The 18,357-nt window shown below is 45.1% G+C and overlaps 2 protein-coding genes across 2 annotated transcripts in view; both read right to left on the bottom strand.

Annotated features, from left to right (window-relative positions):
* Positions 1-18,357, bottom strand: part of LOC128436258 (protein NLRC5-like) — a 426,728-nt gene that overhangs the window by 380,733 nt on the left and 27,638 nt on the right.
* LOC128436277 (semaphorin-3D) lies at positions 16-11,337 on the bottom strand. The gene is made up of 16 exons (XM_053418043.1): positions 11,227-11,337; positions 11,066-11,128; positions 10,826-10,945; positions 10,234-10,324; positions 9,912-10,040; positions 9,613-9,755; positions 8,771-8,885; positions 8,307-8,376; positions 7,348-7,492; positions 6,959-7,181; positions 5,518-5,606; positions 4,578-4,619; positions 4,287-4,444; positions 4,134-4,198; positions 2,845-3,019; positions 16-1,780 (listed from the first exon to the last, which is right to left on the bottom strand). Exons 1-16 carry the CDS (start codon positions 11,320-11,322, stop codon positions 1,309-1,311), a joined length of 2,196 nt encoding a protein of 731 aa, XP_053274018.1. The 5' UTR covers positions 11,323-11,337; the 3' UTR covers positions 16-1,308.

Genomic DNA, 18,357 nt, shown 5'->3' with positions numbered 1-18,357 from the left:
AACTTGACCAAAGCCTTGATCATCTTTTCATTGGATTTATTTGACATGTAAGTTGTGATTTAGTGTTTTATTCACATACAGTATAAAACAAGTTGATCTCAAAGCTTATTGGAGAATCGTGACGTTAAAAAACAGTTTTTATTTGATTCAAAGAAAAACACACGTTTGTTAAAGTATAAACACAAAATACTAAACTCTAACACATGAAAGAAGAAAACAATACAAAACAGAGTTCTTTAATATACATCGTTATGAATAATAATTATTAGTTACATGGCAGAACTGATAAGATGCACATACCAGGTATTTTCAAGCAAGGTCGATTTCATGTGTGCGTCTCCACTCAGGCCTTTAATCCACCCACTGTAATAAGTATGAGGTCTAGATCTCATCAGTGCAGATCAGCAATACATAAATACATGTAGATCATGATGATTTTAATATAATATGAATATCATATCTGACACAGAGTTTGTCTTTTAAAGTGTCAACAACAAGGATCCGTGATGAAACAAGTCACACACCAAAGAATCTTGGAGCCTTTGTGATGAGCTGGTTTATAATTCAGAGCGTAGACTGTAAATAAAGATGGACGACATGGCAGCTCCCAAAAGTGAAGCCAAAGCGTCTCAACTGCCCCCTGGTGGCTGGATGCTGAACTGCTGAACTGCAAAAAAAATAACAATCAAAGTAGACGTTAAATAAAAGTTGTTTCTGTCATTTCAGCTCGTTCTTCTCTCTCTGATGTTTGTTCAAGTGTTTCTGATCAGTTTGGTTTGAATCAGTTATTTGATGAAATAAAAACAGGCTGAGACGTGATGATTGACAGCTGACACTGACTCCTGATTGGTCGAGCCTGTGTACGGGTTCGACCCGGATACCACGGCTCCATCCCCCGATCAGACTGGAACTCTGAATGAGGTCATCATCGTGAGGTGGAAGTGTTCGTACGTGAGATGTTTGGACTTGATTTCTGGATCGAGGGAGAAGTGGAGACGCTTTGCAAAACTTTATTTCCAGTCTGTGATTCAGACGCCTGAGGACGTCCTGCTGCTCTGAACTTAGAGAACCACAGGTTCCAGCTGCTGTTGGTTCCAAACCACAGTGAACGCTGCTGGTAACACCAGTTCAGAGACAAGTCACGTTTCCTACACTGCTATTTCCACGGTGTCTAATATTCAGGTTAAGTATATACTACTCTCTTTTTTATATTACACTCAGTCTTTAATGCATTTTGCTCCAAAACAAAGCGTTGTTGTCCTCTGAGTTCACAGGAGCTGTTGTCCTGAGTCTCTGTCCTGCAGCCGACTAGAGAGGAGGCTCGGGGGGGTTGTTCCTCCTCACCCGAGCTTTCCTGCTCTCCTGTTTCAGCTTCAGAGTGCGGAGCTTCTGCTGCCGGCGCTTCTCTCGGTACCACAGCTGCTCACAGTACTCGTCCACGCTCAGACTGTTGCTCCCCACCATGTGCAGGTCCTTGTAGCTCCGGTGCTGCGGCAGCCACGAGTTCCTGAGTCCCGGCAGAGACGCCGGGGGGCGAGGGCCCGGGAACACGGGTAGAGCCCCCCCCGCCGGGCCAGTCTTCCCGTGGCTGGGGCCGTGGCTCTGCTGGTGTGGGGCAGCCGGGTGGAGGCTGTGGTTGGGGATGATGTGAAGGCGGTATCGGGCCAGGACCTGGCTGTAGGAGTGCTCGTGGCTGGTGCAGGTGTAGAGGCCTGCGTCAGCCAGCTCTAGGCGTTGAACCAGCAACCCACGCTTCATGTGGAGAGAGCGGTGGTCATCGCTGAGAGGACGCTGACAGAGAGAGAGAGGATGTTTAGAGCAGAGGACGGAGCTTCTTCACTGATCTGCTCATGGAGAGACAGTTGGTGTCACGTGTCAAGAAGGAGACTTCCACCAAAGAAATAGTCCCTTTACTGAGAGTCTGATTCTCTTCCTCCCATTATGCAGCAGTAGTCTTCAGATTTGATTTTATCGTGTTAAACTATAAAGATCAGGTTTACGTTTAAGTCTTTTTCATGTTTTAAACACATGATCTGTCATTTGCTGCCACTAAGGGGCGTCTCAATCAGAACAACACCAACAGACAGTTTGTTTGAGGACATGACGTCACCAACAGACTCTTTCAGTAATATCTCCAAATCAGTCTTATATTATTATATAGATATTATTATTATATAAGTATCACAGGTCAGATCACACATTTCATTCAGAGAGGCTCAGATTCTCTTTAACTTGAACTCACTGTTTGTTTAGCCTTCCAAATTACTGCGGCTCTTTATTCATCATTATTTGTTTATCTTAATAATATTTGTATTCTTTTTATTCTGTTGATTTTATTGTTTCTATTGTTTCTAACTAGACGTTTGTTTTGTGGATTCATTTCATCCATCGTCACTGTGTTGAAATCTGTATTTACACTGTGTGTTTTCTCTTGTTGTGTTTGGGAAGCACTTTGTGTAGCCTGTGCAATATTAATAAAGTTTATTTTAAGTCTCTTAAAACTAGAGGTTTGAAAATATCATGTGAGAAGTCATCAGCTTATACAACACCTGTCTAATTGTTTGAGGACATTTTGATTTGGAAAAGTTGCAAATATCACATGAAATTGAGAGATTATACATTTGAACAATGTTCAGGGTTCTAGAAACCTGTGGAATCATTTGGAAAAGGATCAGAGTTGCATCATGTTTGTGTTTTTACAGCCACATCCCTCCTGAAAGCATCTTCCTGTCTTTGAAAAGAAGATGGTCACAGTCTAATAGTGTTTAAGTCTCTATGCTTCAAGGAGAAGTGATTTAACATCAGGTTAAAGCTGGAACGTTCTTCTTCCTGAACCAGAGACACCAGCAGCAGGTTTCATGGGGACAGAAGGTTTCCTGGTTCAGACTCACTCTGTCCTCAGTTGTCTTCGAGCTGCTCGTCCACCGGAGCTCGGCCTGAGGCGACCGAGGAACGCACTCCAGGAAGGTGGAGTTTCCTTCTACGCCGTACAGAGACTTCTCCTCCACAGAGGCAGAGTCTGACGGGGAGAAACATTTAGAGCATTGAGAGTTTCTGCTGCAGATCATGGGAAATACTCAGGATGTGATTCATGTGAATCTGAAAAACTATAAGAATCAGTTTTTCTTGGAAACACGTTCTAAACAGGAAGAGAGAGTAAAGAGAAGAAGACACATCAACACCTCATGGGAACATTTCTGAGATCAGAAATAAAAGATGTGAAAAACTTGATCATTTCTTTAACTTCAATAATCTTTACTGCCGCTGTGTTGAAGCAGAGGAAGCTGCAGTTACACAGAACAGCCCATAGAGGGCGCCTCGTTTCTACCTGCAGCAGAGAATATTCAAGAAGGAATTTAACCGTAAATGTATTTTAGTTTTATTCTGTTGTGCAACAATTCAAACTTTAGTTTTGTAGAGATAAGAATAAACAGTAGGAAAATGTTCTTGTAAAATTAATTATTGTACAAAATTAACCTCAAACTGTTTAAATATTCTGAGTTTCTCGCTTGAATTCAACAGAAAATAGAATCTACTATTAGTGATGCAACTTTTGAAGAAAGTTAAATAAGGGAAAATATTCCAACATTAAATTCTTATTTCAGTAATTATGTGAATCAAACTGTGACTTTAGAGCAAAACATTAAAGTTCCACAACAGACGTGAAGAAGCCTCATCAAGGCTGTGATTATAACATGTCACTCTTCAGCAGGTCCTTCTCTCCCTCTGGGCATCGGGTTGTGGGAGATCAGTTTGGATCCTGATGAAATAAATCCAGACTGATTTTTATATTATATGTTTGATTCCATCCAGTTGGGCCTTGGTGAAGGTGTGAGCTCGACTGAGGGACATTCTAATGAAATAAACACACAACCCACTGAAGAAGCTGCTCAGACTGAACCCAGTATGAACTGGAGCTTCTGGATGGATCCAGACTGGAGAATCAAACACAGTTGTGGATTCATGCAGATTTCTGATGGAGCCAGTGGCCAAACAGCTGAAACCACCAAGGCTCTGCATCCCATCGCTGTGGCACTTCTAAACCCAGGATCCATCACCCACAGTGTGTATGTGGGAACCCTCCTGAGATCATCTGATATAAAGAGACTTCACATCAGACGGAGGAAACTCACCGTCCTCTGTGACTGGGCACTGACTCCAGGGGTCTCCATACTTCACATCCTGTCTCCGAGCCCTCCTAACACCAAACCAAGGGAAAGTTAGACGTCCATGTAGTAACTGTTCTGAACGAGTTGTGTCCTCATTACCCCTCCGTCCCTCTCTACCTCTTGCTGCTGGGGAAGAACCTGGAGCAGGTCTGTCCATCCCAGGAGCAGTAGGGGTCCCTGGCCAGACAACACTCAGCACAGTCCGTCCCGTACAGCTCGCACCTCTGGAGCCCCAGCTGGGCCACGCCGAGCTCGCTGGACACGTACAGCTGCTGCTGTGGTCGAGACGGACGACACAGAGAGACACTGATTTCATTGAGGGAGTTAACTGGACTGTCTTCAGGCTCTAATGTGTTCATGTTTAATTAGATGTTTTCTGTGCATGTGAATAAAAGAGTGAGGACGAACCCTCTTGGTGGACAGCTCCATGCTCAGGACGGGAGTCGGACTCTGAGGAATAACAAGAAAAATGGACTGTTAATGAAGAGCCAGACTAATACATGGGAGTTTGATAACAATCACATTTCTATGAATCTGATTTTCATTGTAGAAATTCAGAGAAGAGCAAAACAACTTTTCACATCTGGTTCATTTCTCCTGAAGTCAATGTCTTTGTTAAGGTTAACGTTAAAGGCTGCGGCCTCGCTCTGAGGTCAGAACTCCAATGAGTCTCTCTCTTCATCAGAGGGATAATTACCCCCCAGCTCCCTTTTTCTGGACCACTGCCTCATTTCACCGTCTCACAGAGGAGAGTCAGTGACCCCCGACCGCTGTGAAGGAGCCGAGGGGCAGATGAAGGAAACTCAAACCCACCAACCACAGCCTCCCACCTGGAACCCAGTGAGGAAGCAAACAACCAGTTCCTCCTGCAGCCGTCACTTCCAGCTCTTTACGAGCAGAAGAACTCAGTTCCTGTCTCAGTTAGAAGGAAACCATGAGCGTCTGGTTTCCTGTTTGTTTGAGCTCGTTCTCTTTTCTCTTCACCTGCGCAGGGTTTTATTCTCTTTCCCTTCTCTTACATCCTCTCCTTGTTTTTCCTCCTCCTCATCTTCTTCATCTGTTTAAATACAAAAATATGCTTTTCCTATTTTCTGTCACGTCTCTGCTCGTCTTCCTGGTGTGTTTGTGAACAGAGAGGATCTTGGGAAATGTGCGTCCTGATATCTGCTCTTCTCTTTTAGAGACGGTGTAGTTGGCATCAGGTCAATCTGCAGTGAAGCCCCTCAGGACACAGGGCCACGTGTGCACATATAATGGAACCAGCTCAAATCACTGTACTTCCTGTGAGAGGTGTTTCTGTCCCTGGATCAGAAGCAGCATTAAAACTTCATTCACAGATGAGTTTCACCTTGAAGACGCTCAGCTCCTCCAGAATGATCTCCTCTGGGTCCCAGGAGTCTGTGGTGACCGACACCACCTTCACCACCTTCCCATCATCTGCACCACGACAGGAGAGAGTTCAGGTCAACGCACATTTCATATTCACGATGATCAGAATAACAACACAAAAACAACTCATCGATAAAACATCAGATAAACTTCAATTCTCACAAACGAGAAGTGAGAGAAAGGTCATGGAACATTCTTCAACTGTCGCAACGGTAACACAGGACACATCCCTGTGTGACACGGGGGGTGGAGCCTGACTGAGAGCTCGAGGTCACGCCCACTTGTACCCATTGGACACTAGCAGCTGTCAGTCACACTGTGGTGTACCCCCCTAGAGACTGAGACATAAACTCCTGAATGTTTACTGACGTCATAAAGTGAGAAGTAGAGTCACTTTCTATAGAAACCACCAGAGGAGTCTCCCCCTGCTGGTCACTACACAGAAGACAGGTTTCAGGTGCTTCAGCATCGGCTTCACTTTCTGAACTCAGAGTCTGCGTCAGCTGTGTAGCGCCCTCTGCAGGTCTGGAGGAGCTTTGTCAAGTCTGTAACAGTGATCACAGCTCGGCCTAAGAGAATAAAATTAAATAAAGTAATAACCTGCAACACAAACTGAACATTATAAGTAAACATAAACACTGATAGGCTTGAGTAGATGAGACCCAGCCTCCCTCTAGCCCCCCCTGCTGGTTCACACTGGTTCTCTGTGCACAACCTGCAGCTCCTCAGTCCAACCAGGTCTCCACTGATGACCTCTGACATCACATGGGTTCAATTATTCATTCTTTAGTTAGAACACCTGAGTTTGTGAAGCTCCAGGCTGCAGCAGCACGCCTGACGTCCATTAAAGTGTTTACGTTCAATCAAAGGACAGTTATGACAGTTAGGACCTGCAGTGAGTGGAGGTCAAGGTTCATCAGGCTGAGAACTTCACGAGGAAACATGGATCTGGTCCTAAGAGACATCTCCTCTCTCCTCTCTCAGTTTGTATCACTTCAGCTGCTTCAGGCCTCAAAGTAAATTCTCTTCTCCTTCAACTCTTCCATTCAAGGCCGGAGACACGTGCACATCATGGCTTCCTCATCTATCCTGAGATGGTGATGAGTCGCTCGTGCACGTCCTCAGAAATGAACGCCACATATCTGCAAGATGCAAGAAGCCCTTGAGCAGTAGAGGCCGTGTGATGTCACAAGCAAACTCCTCCAGTCACCAGGACTTTTGTTTTCTATTGACAGAAATTCTGAAGTTCTATACGGTCTGAGCTCTGTAGTACACATAGTACACATAGTACACATATTACACACAGTACACATAGTACACATAGTATACACAGTACACATAGTACACAAAAAGAACATGTCCGTCCGGCCTCTTTCCCAAACTGTCTCTCTGCTCCTCACCTGTTCCCAGGTGTAAGACGTCGTAAGGTCCGTCCTCGGCCTCCACCCTGTCCACCACCACTCTCTTGAACATGCAGGGCGCGTTGACCCGGGTTATGATTGGTCGGCCTCCGAGGGGCGGGACCGGCTCCCACATCAGCTGATGCTGCCGCATGAAGCTCACCACCTCGTCTGGGAAGTCCTTGGTGGATTTGTGGAGAGCGTCGTAGGTCTCACTGGGACACTGGAGGACGAGAGACATGGTGAGAGGGGAGAGGCTGTGTGTGTGTGTGTGTGTGTGTGTGTGTGTGTGAAAATGAAAAAAAAAGAAGCGGCTCATTTAGGAGTCTGATATTTAAGAGTTTATGATTTCAAAGACTTGTTCATTCTTGTGATGTCTGTGTACTCACAGCTCCAGGTCTGGGATATGGGATGTGACCTTTGAACTCCACCCAGCGATAGTCGGGACCTTCTTTATGGGCAAACGGTCCGTTGAAAGCTGCACGGATCGACGCCATGGAGTAGACACACACGGCCGAACCACGAAATACAGAACTGTGGACGACAAAGAAGAGGTGTTGGTGGAGGTGGTGAACGACAGAGTGTGAAGAGAGAGGAGGAGGAGGAGACAGTCAGGGAATGTTTTGTATTGAACAGGGACGCTACAGTAAAGAAAGAAAGGGATGAGAGAGTGAAGAGAGAGAAGGAACAGAGAGAACAGGACAGGAAGAGGAAATAAGAAGTGGGAGAGCTTTTATACGTCAGGGTTAAAATAACACAACCAGCCGGGCATCTTCACCTTTGACCCCGACACACACCCACAGCTCAGATCTGCCTCACCGCTGGGCGTGCACGAGGCTGTTTATAATTAACTGAGTAAATATATAATATATATATATTTTTGTATCTATAAATAGAAATATGTTTAATGTCCTTTGCTGCTTCCATCCAGTCCCAGTTATTCACACGATTCTCTCTCTCTCCTCTCGTCTGTCGGCCATTTGTCTTTCAATCAGCTGAACACAAGGCATGATGGTCAACATGTGTATCTCTTGGGTTGTTGACCATCGGTTGTGTTACTTTACACAATGAGTGCACTATGTAGGGTATAAAAATGATCTCTACATAATCACACAGCTCAATAAAATGTCACTTTATAGTGAGTAGTAATTTAGTGACACAAAAAACCCAATAGAAAGGATTTGTCATGAACGTTTGTATGTTTCTCGAGGTTGTAGCCTCCAACAAGGACGTCAAGTCTCCAAAGACACTTCTGGAACTTTGAGTCAAGTCATCATGACACGTGCATCACAGCTAAACATCTATATCTAAGTTTCCTGGAGCTGCTGAGTGACGGGCGTGTTCTCACCTGGACGTGCTGAAGACGCCGTAGATGGTGGGATTTTGAGGGTCTTTGGTTTCCAGAACAAAAATGTCCTCTGGAAAAAAACACACAACACACAGTCACAGCATTGAACTTCAACATCATGAATGAGACACTGTTCACTGAGGAGGTCAAGAGGTCAGGGTCATTGTAAGCTGCTGGTTTGAAAAGACGGGAAAAGATCAATAAATTCAGTTCATTTAAATTTCAATAAATATAAAAAGGCAACAAAGATAAACCGATAGATTCAGAGAGAGTTCACAGCCTCTTTCAAAAAGCTGAGGTGATAAAATACATGGGAGGACAGGGAAGGAAAGGAGGGGACAGATTCACACCGTGTCCTCTTTAGTTCAGAGACAAGAAGATAAAGGAGGAGACGCTGGTTTGTTCCAGAGGTCAAAGAAGAGGTGGAGGGCAGAGAAGGAAGGAAAAGGAGGGACGGACGTTACCCAGCTCATCGAAGTGCGTGTCCACCCCGGACGGTCCGGGGACAGAACAGACGAGTCGGGCTTTGAGGAAGGTCGTCCAGCGGTTGATCAGACTCCTCCTCCCTCCGACGTCGTTCTGGATCCAGATGAAGAGGAAAACATTCTGCTCATCTTCAGGTTGATCAAATGTTTTCATGCTCTGAGGTTCAGAAGACACTTTCCTCAGACTGTCCATTGCTGCAGCTCCTCTTTTCAGCCTCTGACTCAAACACGTCTAGCTCCTGTCTCTTCAAAACCCCCCCCTCCTCCTGATAAAGATTAAAACTGCGTAAACAGGCTTTGAGGTTTGTTTCTTCCTGTTTGGTGGGTGTGTCAGATATATCGTCCAATCAGCATTGACGTATATATAAACTCCGCCTTATTAAAGAGACAGTGACTCTTGTTAAGTTCAGCAGCTGCTGTTTCACATCAAATATTAGAAGCTGGAACATCAAGTGTCTGTTATTAAGCACGTATTTAAACTCATGTCGTCCACCTCCGAGATTTTCCTCAACAAGAAGGACAACAATTCAACGGATCAACGTTTATGTTTAAATAAAGTTTTCACTCCGTTGAGTCGGAGCTGTTAGCGCCCTGGCTTCAGTAGAGGTGAGTCAGACGAGCTGCTTCAGGAGCTTCAGTGTTTTCTCCCTTTACCACAAACTTTGGGCTTTGTAACTTTGCAGAACTTTTATGTTCACAAAAAACCTTAATAACAAAGTAGAGAAACCTCCCGTGTCCCTGGACAGTTCTTCTGTGAGCCTGTGGGATGTGAGAGCAGAACAGATTGTTGTGTTGTACATTTTCTCTCTGCCTCTTTCTACCTTGCAGACTCGAGCCACACGACTATAAACCCTCTTGTCCCACTGGCCCGCCTCCACCGCCTTCTCCTTGAAGAAGAAGTAAACCTTGTCGTCGTCGGGACTGTGAGTGTCTGGGATGGAGAAGGAGGCGATGAACTCTGGCTCTGAGGGAGAGAGGAGGAGGAGGGAGGGTGAGGAAGAGGAGGAGCGTTAGGGTCGAGGGAAACAGATCATATCTGGATTTCAGATGGAGGGAAGAAGCAGATTGACTCAGGAAGCTGCTGGAATGCTGAACCAAGGCTCAGACTGGTGCGTCTCACCGTTCAGCCAGTTGTGGTCGTAGGCTTCGGTGCGGATGTAGTGTTGACTGCTGCCCTGGATCGTCGTGCGGAAGATCGCAGCATTTGCTCCCATGAAGTCCACCGAGGTCCCAGCGTACAGTTCACCATCTTCAGGACGAACAACGACAAACCACAGAGTGGAAAGAGCAAGTTTACATCAAACATCTCCCTCGTTACATTTGTTTTTGTGCATGGCCAACTGACTCAATAGCGCCACCTGAAGTGCAGCCCCTGCAGCCATTCAAATAAAAATCTGAGCACGAGGACAATGTGTTGTTTGTGTGCTGCTGGTCAGACCTACCAGTCAGTCTGGCTGTGAACGGCTCTCTGGGACTGAAGGGACATTTTCCTCGTCCTGACTCGACCGCGTGAGACAACATGAACAACGGCTCCTGAGGGAGAGAGAGGGGGGGGGGGGGGGGGGGGAGAGAGAGAAGTTAAAAACCAGATAAAACACAGACTGTAAATAAAGATGGAGGACATGACGGCTGTCTGCAGTAAAGGTCATGAACCTTCTCTCTGATGTTTATTCAAGTTCAACATGAAAACCGGCTGAGACGTGATGATTGACAGCTGACACTGACTCCTGATTGGTCGAGCCTGTGTATCAGAGGGACCTCGATGCCACGCCTCCTCTCCACCACCACAGCTGCACAGACTCTGACAGTGAATGATGTCACCAGTACAAGATGGCTGCCCCTGTATCTGAAATGTATTGACTCCACCTCCGGCCGACAGGAGGAAGAGGAGATGTGTCATCCCTCGTTTTCTGATCCTTCAAAGTTAACGAGCAGTTTTCTGATGACGCTCTAACGCAGACATGTGACGGCTCTGATCCAATCACGACTCAATGACCCTGCTGCTCTGTGTCTGACTCATTATGGGATGTTCACCTCTGTGCTGGGTCCCAGGTGCAGGTAGGTGCACTGTGGCTGGAAGGCTCCGGTGCCACAGGCGTACACATGAGTCTTGTTGAACGGCTGCAGCAGCCGGACAAAGTTGGCACAGTCCGTCTGAAAGAAAAACAGAAAACATCCCCTGAGGCTGTGGTCAAGGCTTTTAATGCTGAGCTCAGTCACCATATGAGACAGAAATACATAAATATAAATAAATAATCCATCCACACTTCTTACCTCCAGACTCTTTCCTGCCAGCCTGCAGTGCTCCACATGTTCTGTGGCAGCCGGCCAGTAAACCTGAGGGAACACGACACTTCAGCTACAAGACTCGATTTCAAACACCGACTCGGTTCCTTCGATGCCGAGAAGTTTGTGAACGTGTTTCAACATCTCACCGAACGTGAGGGCAGGTCCAGGCGGTCGGGCCTCAGCAGGTAGATGTGGTCTTTGCCTCCGACCAGCAGCCAACCGTGATCCTCGTCCAGCAGCATCGACTCGTAGCCGCCGCTGACTCCACCTGTCCAGAAGACGCCCGAGCTGTTCCTCAACTCTGACAGAGGAGAAGAAACAGACGGGGGGGGGGCTTCATTTGAACTTCATGCTTCAATAACTGCAAAGTTTGGACTTGTAATAAGGTACATGTTTACAGTGTATTTTGCTGTTTTCAAATTTTTTAACTCACACACACACACACACCTTTATTTTGCTCCAATTTCTTGAGTTAAACAAAGTAAAACAAAAGATTAAAACCAGATTCGTTGTCTTATACGTAGATAAAATCTGTTTTAATTTAATATATTACACTTAACAATGGTCATCAATTTAATGAGTCTAATAATTCTCAGTTGCAGTAACAGTTATGATTTATTATTATTATTATTAGTAGAATTATTGTTATTATAATTTTTTTATTGCAGTGGTAGTTTGGTCCAATTTGATGAATTTGCTCTGTGGGAGGTTTATTGAGCTGAAACATCCGGGCTTCACCATTTCTATTAGTTTCCATAATAACTTCTACACCTGTGATTCATCTACAGGATTTAATTTCCCTTCTGTTGAATCTCGGAGCAGCTGCTGTAAATCAAACCAGAGACTCAGTTTGAAAACTTCCCTGTAAATCAGCTCCTGAGCTGCGAATAATCACCTGACGAGCTGCTGAGTGGAGCACACGCACCTCACCCTGTGGCCGAGGCCTGGTGGATGAAGGGACCACACGAAGTGTCTTTGAACGCATCACGCCACGTTTACTGCACGTCTCCACCGTTTAAAAGGAAATCAGTTACCGCCCCCTGGCCGAGGACGAGGCAGCCGTGAGCACCAGGAGAGACGCGACCACACAACTGAAATTCACTAATCACACTTGAGACCTTAAATAGTTTCACACACTCACACGCTAGAAAAATAACCAATGACGTGATGAATGAAAGTGATTCTTCTAAAAGGGAAACTCACAGTCATTGAAAGTTACACTGACCTAAAAACAGATGAGACGTCTTCAGTTAAAGTGTTTTAGTCTGAAATCTATGTCTATGATTTACACGGGGAACAATCAATCACACACACACACACATACACACACACACACAATCTTTTATGATTTGATAAATTACATCAGCTGAGATCACACGTTTGCTGCAGCACATTAAACATCTGCCTGACTCAAAGGATCATGGGATACTGGTGGCTGTAATGCAGCTTCTCAACCTAAGTGTTGAAATATAAAAAATAATATTTTCTATTTAGAAAAAGTTAAAATCTCTGAAATCCCAGGATGCATTGTGTTAGACGTTCAGCTCGGAGGTGTCTGGAGGGTCTGAGCGTCGGAGAGCTGGAGACTATAAAAGCGAGGAGCGTTTGATTTGATCACCTGCTGCTCTTGGCTCTGCCTCAGCGACTCCTTTACATCCCATCAATCACAAGAGGCAGCGCCGGGAAACGGAGCAGCTGATGAAAGCAGGAGATATCTCACAGTGGCCCTGGAGTTTTCTATAAGTTCTCCTGATAACTTGAACCGCCTCCCACAGTTTCCACAAGAATGTTCCTCCTGGAAATACATTACTAAGTGTAGAAGCCCTGGGGCTGTGGGGAGTGACCAGTCAGAGATAGAGACAGACTCCATTACAGCCTGAGTGCAGATCTGAGGATGAGACTCCTCCACGCTCCGGCTCAGTCCGAGTTTCATCTGTTTGATGGTTAAATTGGTCTTTTCCTGTCAATCAAGGGCAAAGCTGATGGTGATTGCCTCTGATTGGTCAGTCGTGATAGGGATTAGTGCTGATTGGTCAATAGAAGGAGGTCGTGACCTCGACACGTCTTGATTCAGGTGTGAGTGTGTGTGTGTGGGCCAGGAATTACCCATGTTGTGGGGACCTAAAGCTGTTTACATAGTCCCAGCTAGAGACATGTTTTAAGGTTAAAGTTGAAGTAAGGGTTGGCTAGGGTTAAGTTAAGGGGGTTAGGTGTGTCGTGACTAAGGTTAAGGTTAGTGTGAGTCTCTAGGAAATCAATGTTAGTCAACGTAATGTCTTTTTTTTTTAAATGTTGTGTCTTTGTTCCCTTCTTTATTGTCTTTTCATTTGTTTCTTATTTCTCTTGTTTGAAGAGAGAGAGAGAGAGAGAGAGAGAAAGAGAGAGAGAGAGAGAATCATAATTGGGATAATTGCAGACATTTGTTAAAGATTTCAGGCCAAGTGACGGCAGTGAGAGAACTCTGGGTAACTGCCCAACACCTGTACAGCACACGTATGAGTGGTGTGTGTGCTAGTGTGTGTGTGCGTGTGTGTGTGTGTGTTTGTGTTCGATTGTTCCCCGTGATTAACTCTGATCTTCTGCAATCAGGGAGGTGATTAAACCTGGATTTGCTTCATTAGAATGTTTTGCATGCGTTTGAATGAGTTTGTGTGTGTGTGTGTGTGTGTGTGTGTGTGTGTGTGTGTGTGTGTGTGTGTGTGTGTGTGTGTGTGTGTGTGTGTGTGTGTGTGTGTGTGTGTGTGTGTTTTCACAGGAGGAACTCAAACTCACATGTTCTGATTTTTGGAGGGAGAGAAAGGAGCAGCTGTTGAAGTTGTTTAGTTGTCGTGATGAGTTGAAACAGTTAGAAAGTTTGATGAGGATGTTAATGTGAAAAGAGGAAATTTAATTTACACTTTTTATTTAGTTATTTGTTATTACAGTACTTCTTCATCTGATGAGACTGGGTTGCTCCACTTCAATTTGAAAACATTTTATTAAAAGATAATTACATTAAACTTTCTTTGATTTGTCAGTTGATGACAGCACAGCTCATATTTCAATATATACGATAGATTTATATAGATATATATTGCACTGAATCATAACTATAGTGGGACATTAGGACTTCAACTATCCCTGAGGGGTTTTGTCAACTAGACTTTTGTCTCTTTTTTAGCCAGTGTAGAAAACAGTTATTCTCCCAGTCTCCCCGTCCCCAGTCTCGGTTACTGGTCCACTCCTCTTATCACAAGTAAACCACAGCAAACAACACATGTCAACCAAAGGGACCAAAAGGGGCCAACATTAGATTTGTGCTATTAGGACCATATTCACCATTTATCACATTTAGGTTCAAATAGCATCTGACAGCTCATGAGTTGGACTCAAGTGATAGAAACCAAACATGTCGGGAGGTGGTGAGCTCGCACGGGGAAGAAGGTTGCACATAACTCCCAGTGGATATGAAAGATTCTAATATGTTTCTATGTATCTGGCTCACACACGTGCAAGTTGACACTAAAAGCTATCGTCTCACATTATCCAGCCTCAGGAGGAATCCCACATATCACAGGTTGAATATAACGTTTCTCTGTTTGGGTCGGCTGCCTCTCATGGAGCAGAAAGCTCCTTCAGAGAAGAGAAGTGGTTTCTGTGCTCGTCCTCTCAGACAAAGAGGAAACCAACGGTCAAGGTCATTCAACCAAGGTCGTTTTCATTACAGAGGAAACTCCTCAAACTGTTGGTTCTCTGTGAGGTTCTGGTCCGGTCCTCTCCTCTTCTCACAGTTTCAGGTTTGTCTGAATTTCTGCTGACTCAAAACTCCAGTTAAGACCCTGTGATGGTTTTCCTCCATCAAGCAGGTTCAGTCCCTCCAGGTATTGATGATGCTCTCACAGTAATATGAGGTCATCGTGACCTTTGACCTTTCAACCACTGAAATCAGTTCCTCTTTGAATGACAGCTGGTCAAGGACAGACTTCCTATATCATGTTCAAGAGGCCAAAAACCATGTGTAATGAGGCCACTGGGACCTTGAACTTTGACCTACGACCCCCCCGATTCTAATCATTTAAATCTAAGGTGTTCTTAAGAAGACACGGCCAGAGGGTCGCAGTGACCTTGAGGTCAAAACACCAGGATCTAATCAGTCTTCTACTAAATTTAAACTATTTACTTTTCTTGTAGTATCGTGTTCACATGGTGACGTACAGTCGGACGAGTCGAGCACATCATGCATCTGGCCACTGGGTGTCGCCAGTGCAGAGATATGATTGGTCCCATCTCTCTCCTCATCTCTTTTAAAAAAACATTCAAATAAAGTTTTCTTACTTGTTGTCCTACAGAATGGCAACAACCAATCAGAAGTAAATTCCTTTTCAACTAATAATTACAAATGTACTCATACTAATAATGACTGCTCTTTCCTAATAAATGGTTTATTTTTAGTCTGTGATATACTTTGTTATCATTTATGTATTTGAATGTTTTACAGGTTATTTAAAACCTTTGATATTATAGAGAAGATTAATTTTTGTGCATAATGTTCTGTTAAATGTCCCTCGGCTGTACTAGAGTGAGAGTTGACCAGGGCACGTGTTCAGAACGGAGTCTGTGCTCCGTCACCTCCGAGCTGTTTCCCTGTTGATACCAGCGACCTATAGAGCGACACACACTTCCTGCTGAGCTCTGAAACTCGACTCCTCTGTTTGTTGCTCTGGTGACTTCAGGTAGCAGCGTCTCCCGTCTTCTCTTCTTCTTCTCTCACTTTATTTGACAGAGCTGCCGCGACACATCCGGCCAAAGAAAAGCAGGTCCACATCAACACTTACCAGCCTCTGTGATCAAAGAGGAGTTTTACTGTTTTACTCTTTTCCAATAGAGCCACAGTATTATATTAGAGGTTTTATACAAATGTTATAGAGAATCTGACAGGAGACTGTTGTGAACATAAAGAGTTTCTACCTGATCTATGTCTTCATATGTAATTCAGTGTTGAAATCTTTAAACAAATAGTAAGTGAATAAGTTATTAGTTTGTTTTTTCAGTGTGAAACTGCAGCTGCTGCTCACACAGTCCACACGTTCTCATGTTGTAAATAAAGTTTGACTGATTCAGGCGATGGTTCACTTTGCTGTTCGGCTCCAGTTTCAGCCTCAGGCTAAACACTTCCTGGTCTGGAGGCTGGTGATGGTGTTTGTCTTTCATAACGGATCCAGTGGTTGGCAGCTGGAAGGGCCAGGGAGAGAGAGAGAGAGAGAGAGAGAGAGAGAGAGAGAGAGAGAGAGAGAGAGAGAGAGAGAGAGAGAGAGATGGATGAGGAGAGGGATTAAAGTGACGGACAGAGAAAGATGACTTCTCTTAAAATATCAGCGTCTGCCTCCATTTCTCCTTCCACTGTCTCCAGCTCGGACAGCATGACTTTACACACACACACACACACACACACTACACACACACTACACACACACACTCAGTTGTAATCGTTGTAATTGTTTATGTTGAATCTTCAGTTTGTCTGCTCCGTTGCATCATGAGCTTCTGAGAACTCTGGACTCTTGTTGGTTTGAACTTTTCAGTCGTGATCTTTTCATTTATCTCCAAACCTCTCGGAGCCTCCTCCTCTTCTTCTGACTCCAGCCTCTACATCACAGCTCGAGGGCTTTTCTCTGAACTCTGACACATCTCATATATCAGCTTTTCAGGATCTGGAGGAGACTTCAAAAAATCCAAACTGCTGCAGACAGATTGCTAAAATAACTCAACGGGTTATTATCCCTCCGCTCGGTTCACTTCACATTTATTTATCCTTTATTTCAGCTGCCAGCTCGACTGGTGACCGGAGCTGTGAGGCCTCAGAGCGATGAGCTGACGTTCCTCTCCTCCATCTCTTTCTTAACTTCAATTCAACTTGTGAAGATATGAACTGTGAAAACTTTCCTTTACTTTAATTCACTTTCTGTTTGATACAGAACTGAACAGTCCTGTGGCTGTTTGCATCCAGCTTCAGTTTCAGAGTTTGTGTTTCACAGCTGAACAACACAGCATCAGATCCTCCTCATGGTTCAGGTGAGAGGTGGAGCAGCCGACAGAGACAGGAAGTGACGGGTTACCTCTGCTGCAGAGGTCATGTGATCATGATCACATCACCTGACACGTCATCAGCTCTGATCACCACGAACTCTCTTCACATCTTCGTCTGTGTCGGCTCTTCTTCACCAGAGAGGTTTGTTTTCTTCTTGCTAAGTTTTGAATGAAAGTCTATGAACATGAAGCAAAAACATTAAATAACTACAGGTTTCATTCATCTGGATGAGAGATGATGTGCATCTGAGTGTAAACCACAGATCTGTAGCCTGGATGCCAGACGAACTTAGCCCCGCCCACAACAGATTTGGTCGGGCAGTTCGGTCTGGGGTCGCTCCATTGGGAAAAAATTATGGCCCGACCGGGCCAATCAGATTGTCAGGGCGGGCTTTATACGATGATTGACAGATGATCAACGGTAACGTAATCAACCACGTCATCAAAGTGCCCTCGGGTTGAATTCGTTTTCAACAAACATGGCTGCCGCTGGCGAGCTGAGATGTGTAGATGCTGCCATTGAGTCTGTTTTAGAAGACATCGACAGCGCATTCATTTTGAAAGAGGAACACAGAACGTGGAGGCGACGCCAGAGCACCGCGCTAATCCCTATCGCCCCGGCGCTTGGCTGTTCACACCGGACACTGAAGAGACGCTGAACCGCCGGGCAGCGCTAATAATATCACCCGTTGATCCAGTAGATCGCTGCACGGCTTTGTGCCGGTCACACCGGAGGCTGAAGCACCGCGCTGCGCCAAGGCTGCCTCGCGGTGCTTCAGCCTCCGGTGTGACCGGCACAAAGTTTTAACATGGGAGTGGATGGGAGCAGCTGTTATTTAAGGCTTGGCGCTGCGCTGAAGCGTCCGGTGTGAACCCGGGTTAGTAAATAACTCACAATGCGTTGCTTAGCATACGTCACACACTACGTTGCTCTGATTGGTTGTAGGTCTATCCAATTGAGCGAAGAGGAATTTTACTTCCTGGTCAGTTGAAACACGCCCCATAATTTTTTCCCAATGGAGCGACTCCAGACCGAACTGCGCGACCAAAACTGTTGTGGGCGGGGCTAAGTTCGTCTGGCATCCAGGCTAACAGATCTATAGAGCAGCGTATCTTTTAGAGATAAACACACTCACGTACATTCTCATGAAGCGAATAAAAACCTCTCTCTAGAACTAGAACCACAAATCCTCTCCAGCAGCAACGAGCTG

Source organism: Pleuronectes platessa, assembly GCF_947347685.1.
Source record: "Pleuronectes platessa chromosome 2 unlocalized genomic scaffold, fPlePla1.1 SUPER_2_unloc_1, whole genome shotgun sequence".
Taxonomy (NCBI): Eukaryota; Metazoa; Chordata; class Actinopteri; order Pleuronectiformes; family Pleuronectidae; genus Pleuronectes; species Pleuronectes platessa.
The sequence above is the reverse complement of the archived record's forward strand: the minus strand, read 5'-3'. Positions and strand labels throughout refer to the sequence as shown.

What these genes read in the sequence shown, in the direction of transcription:
- LOC128436277 (XM_053418043.1), bottom strand. Translation starts at nt 11,322, where the DNA reads ATGCTGCTGGACGAGGATCACGGTTGGCTGCTGGTCGGAGGCAAAGAC. An exon ending in GTGTGGCTCGAGTCTGCAAG is followed by an intron (nt 8,886 to 9,612) that starts GTAGAAAGAGGC and finishes ATCTGGATCCAG; the next exon opens with AACGACGTCGGAGGGAGGAG. An exon ending in TTCTTCCCCAGCAGCAAGAG is followed by an intron (nt 4,199 to 4,286) that starts GTAGAGAGGGAC and finishes GTTTGGTGTTAG; the next exon opens with GAGGGCTCGGAGACAGGATG.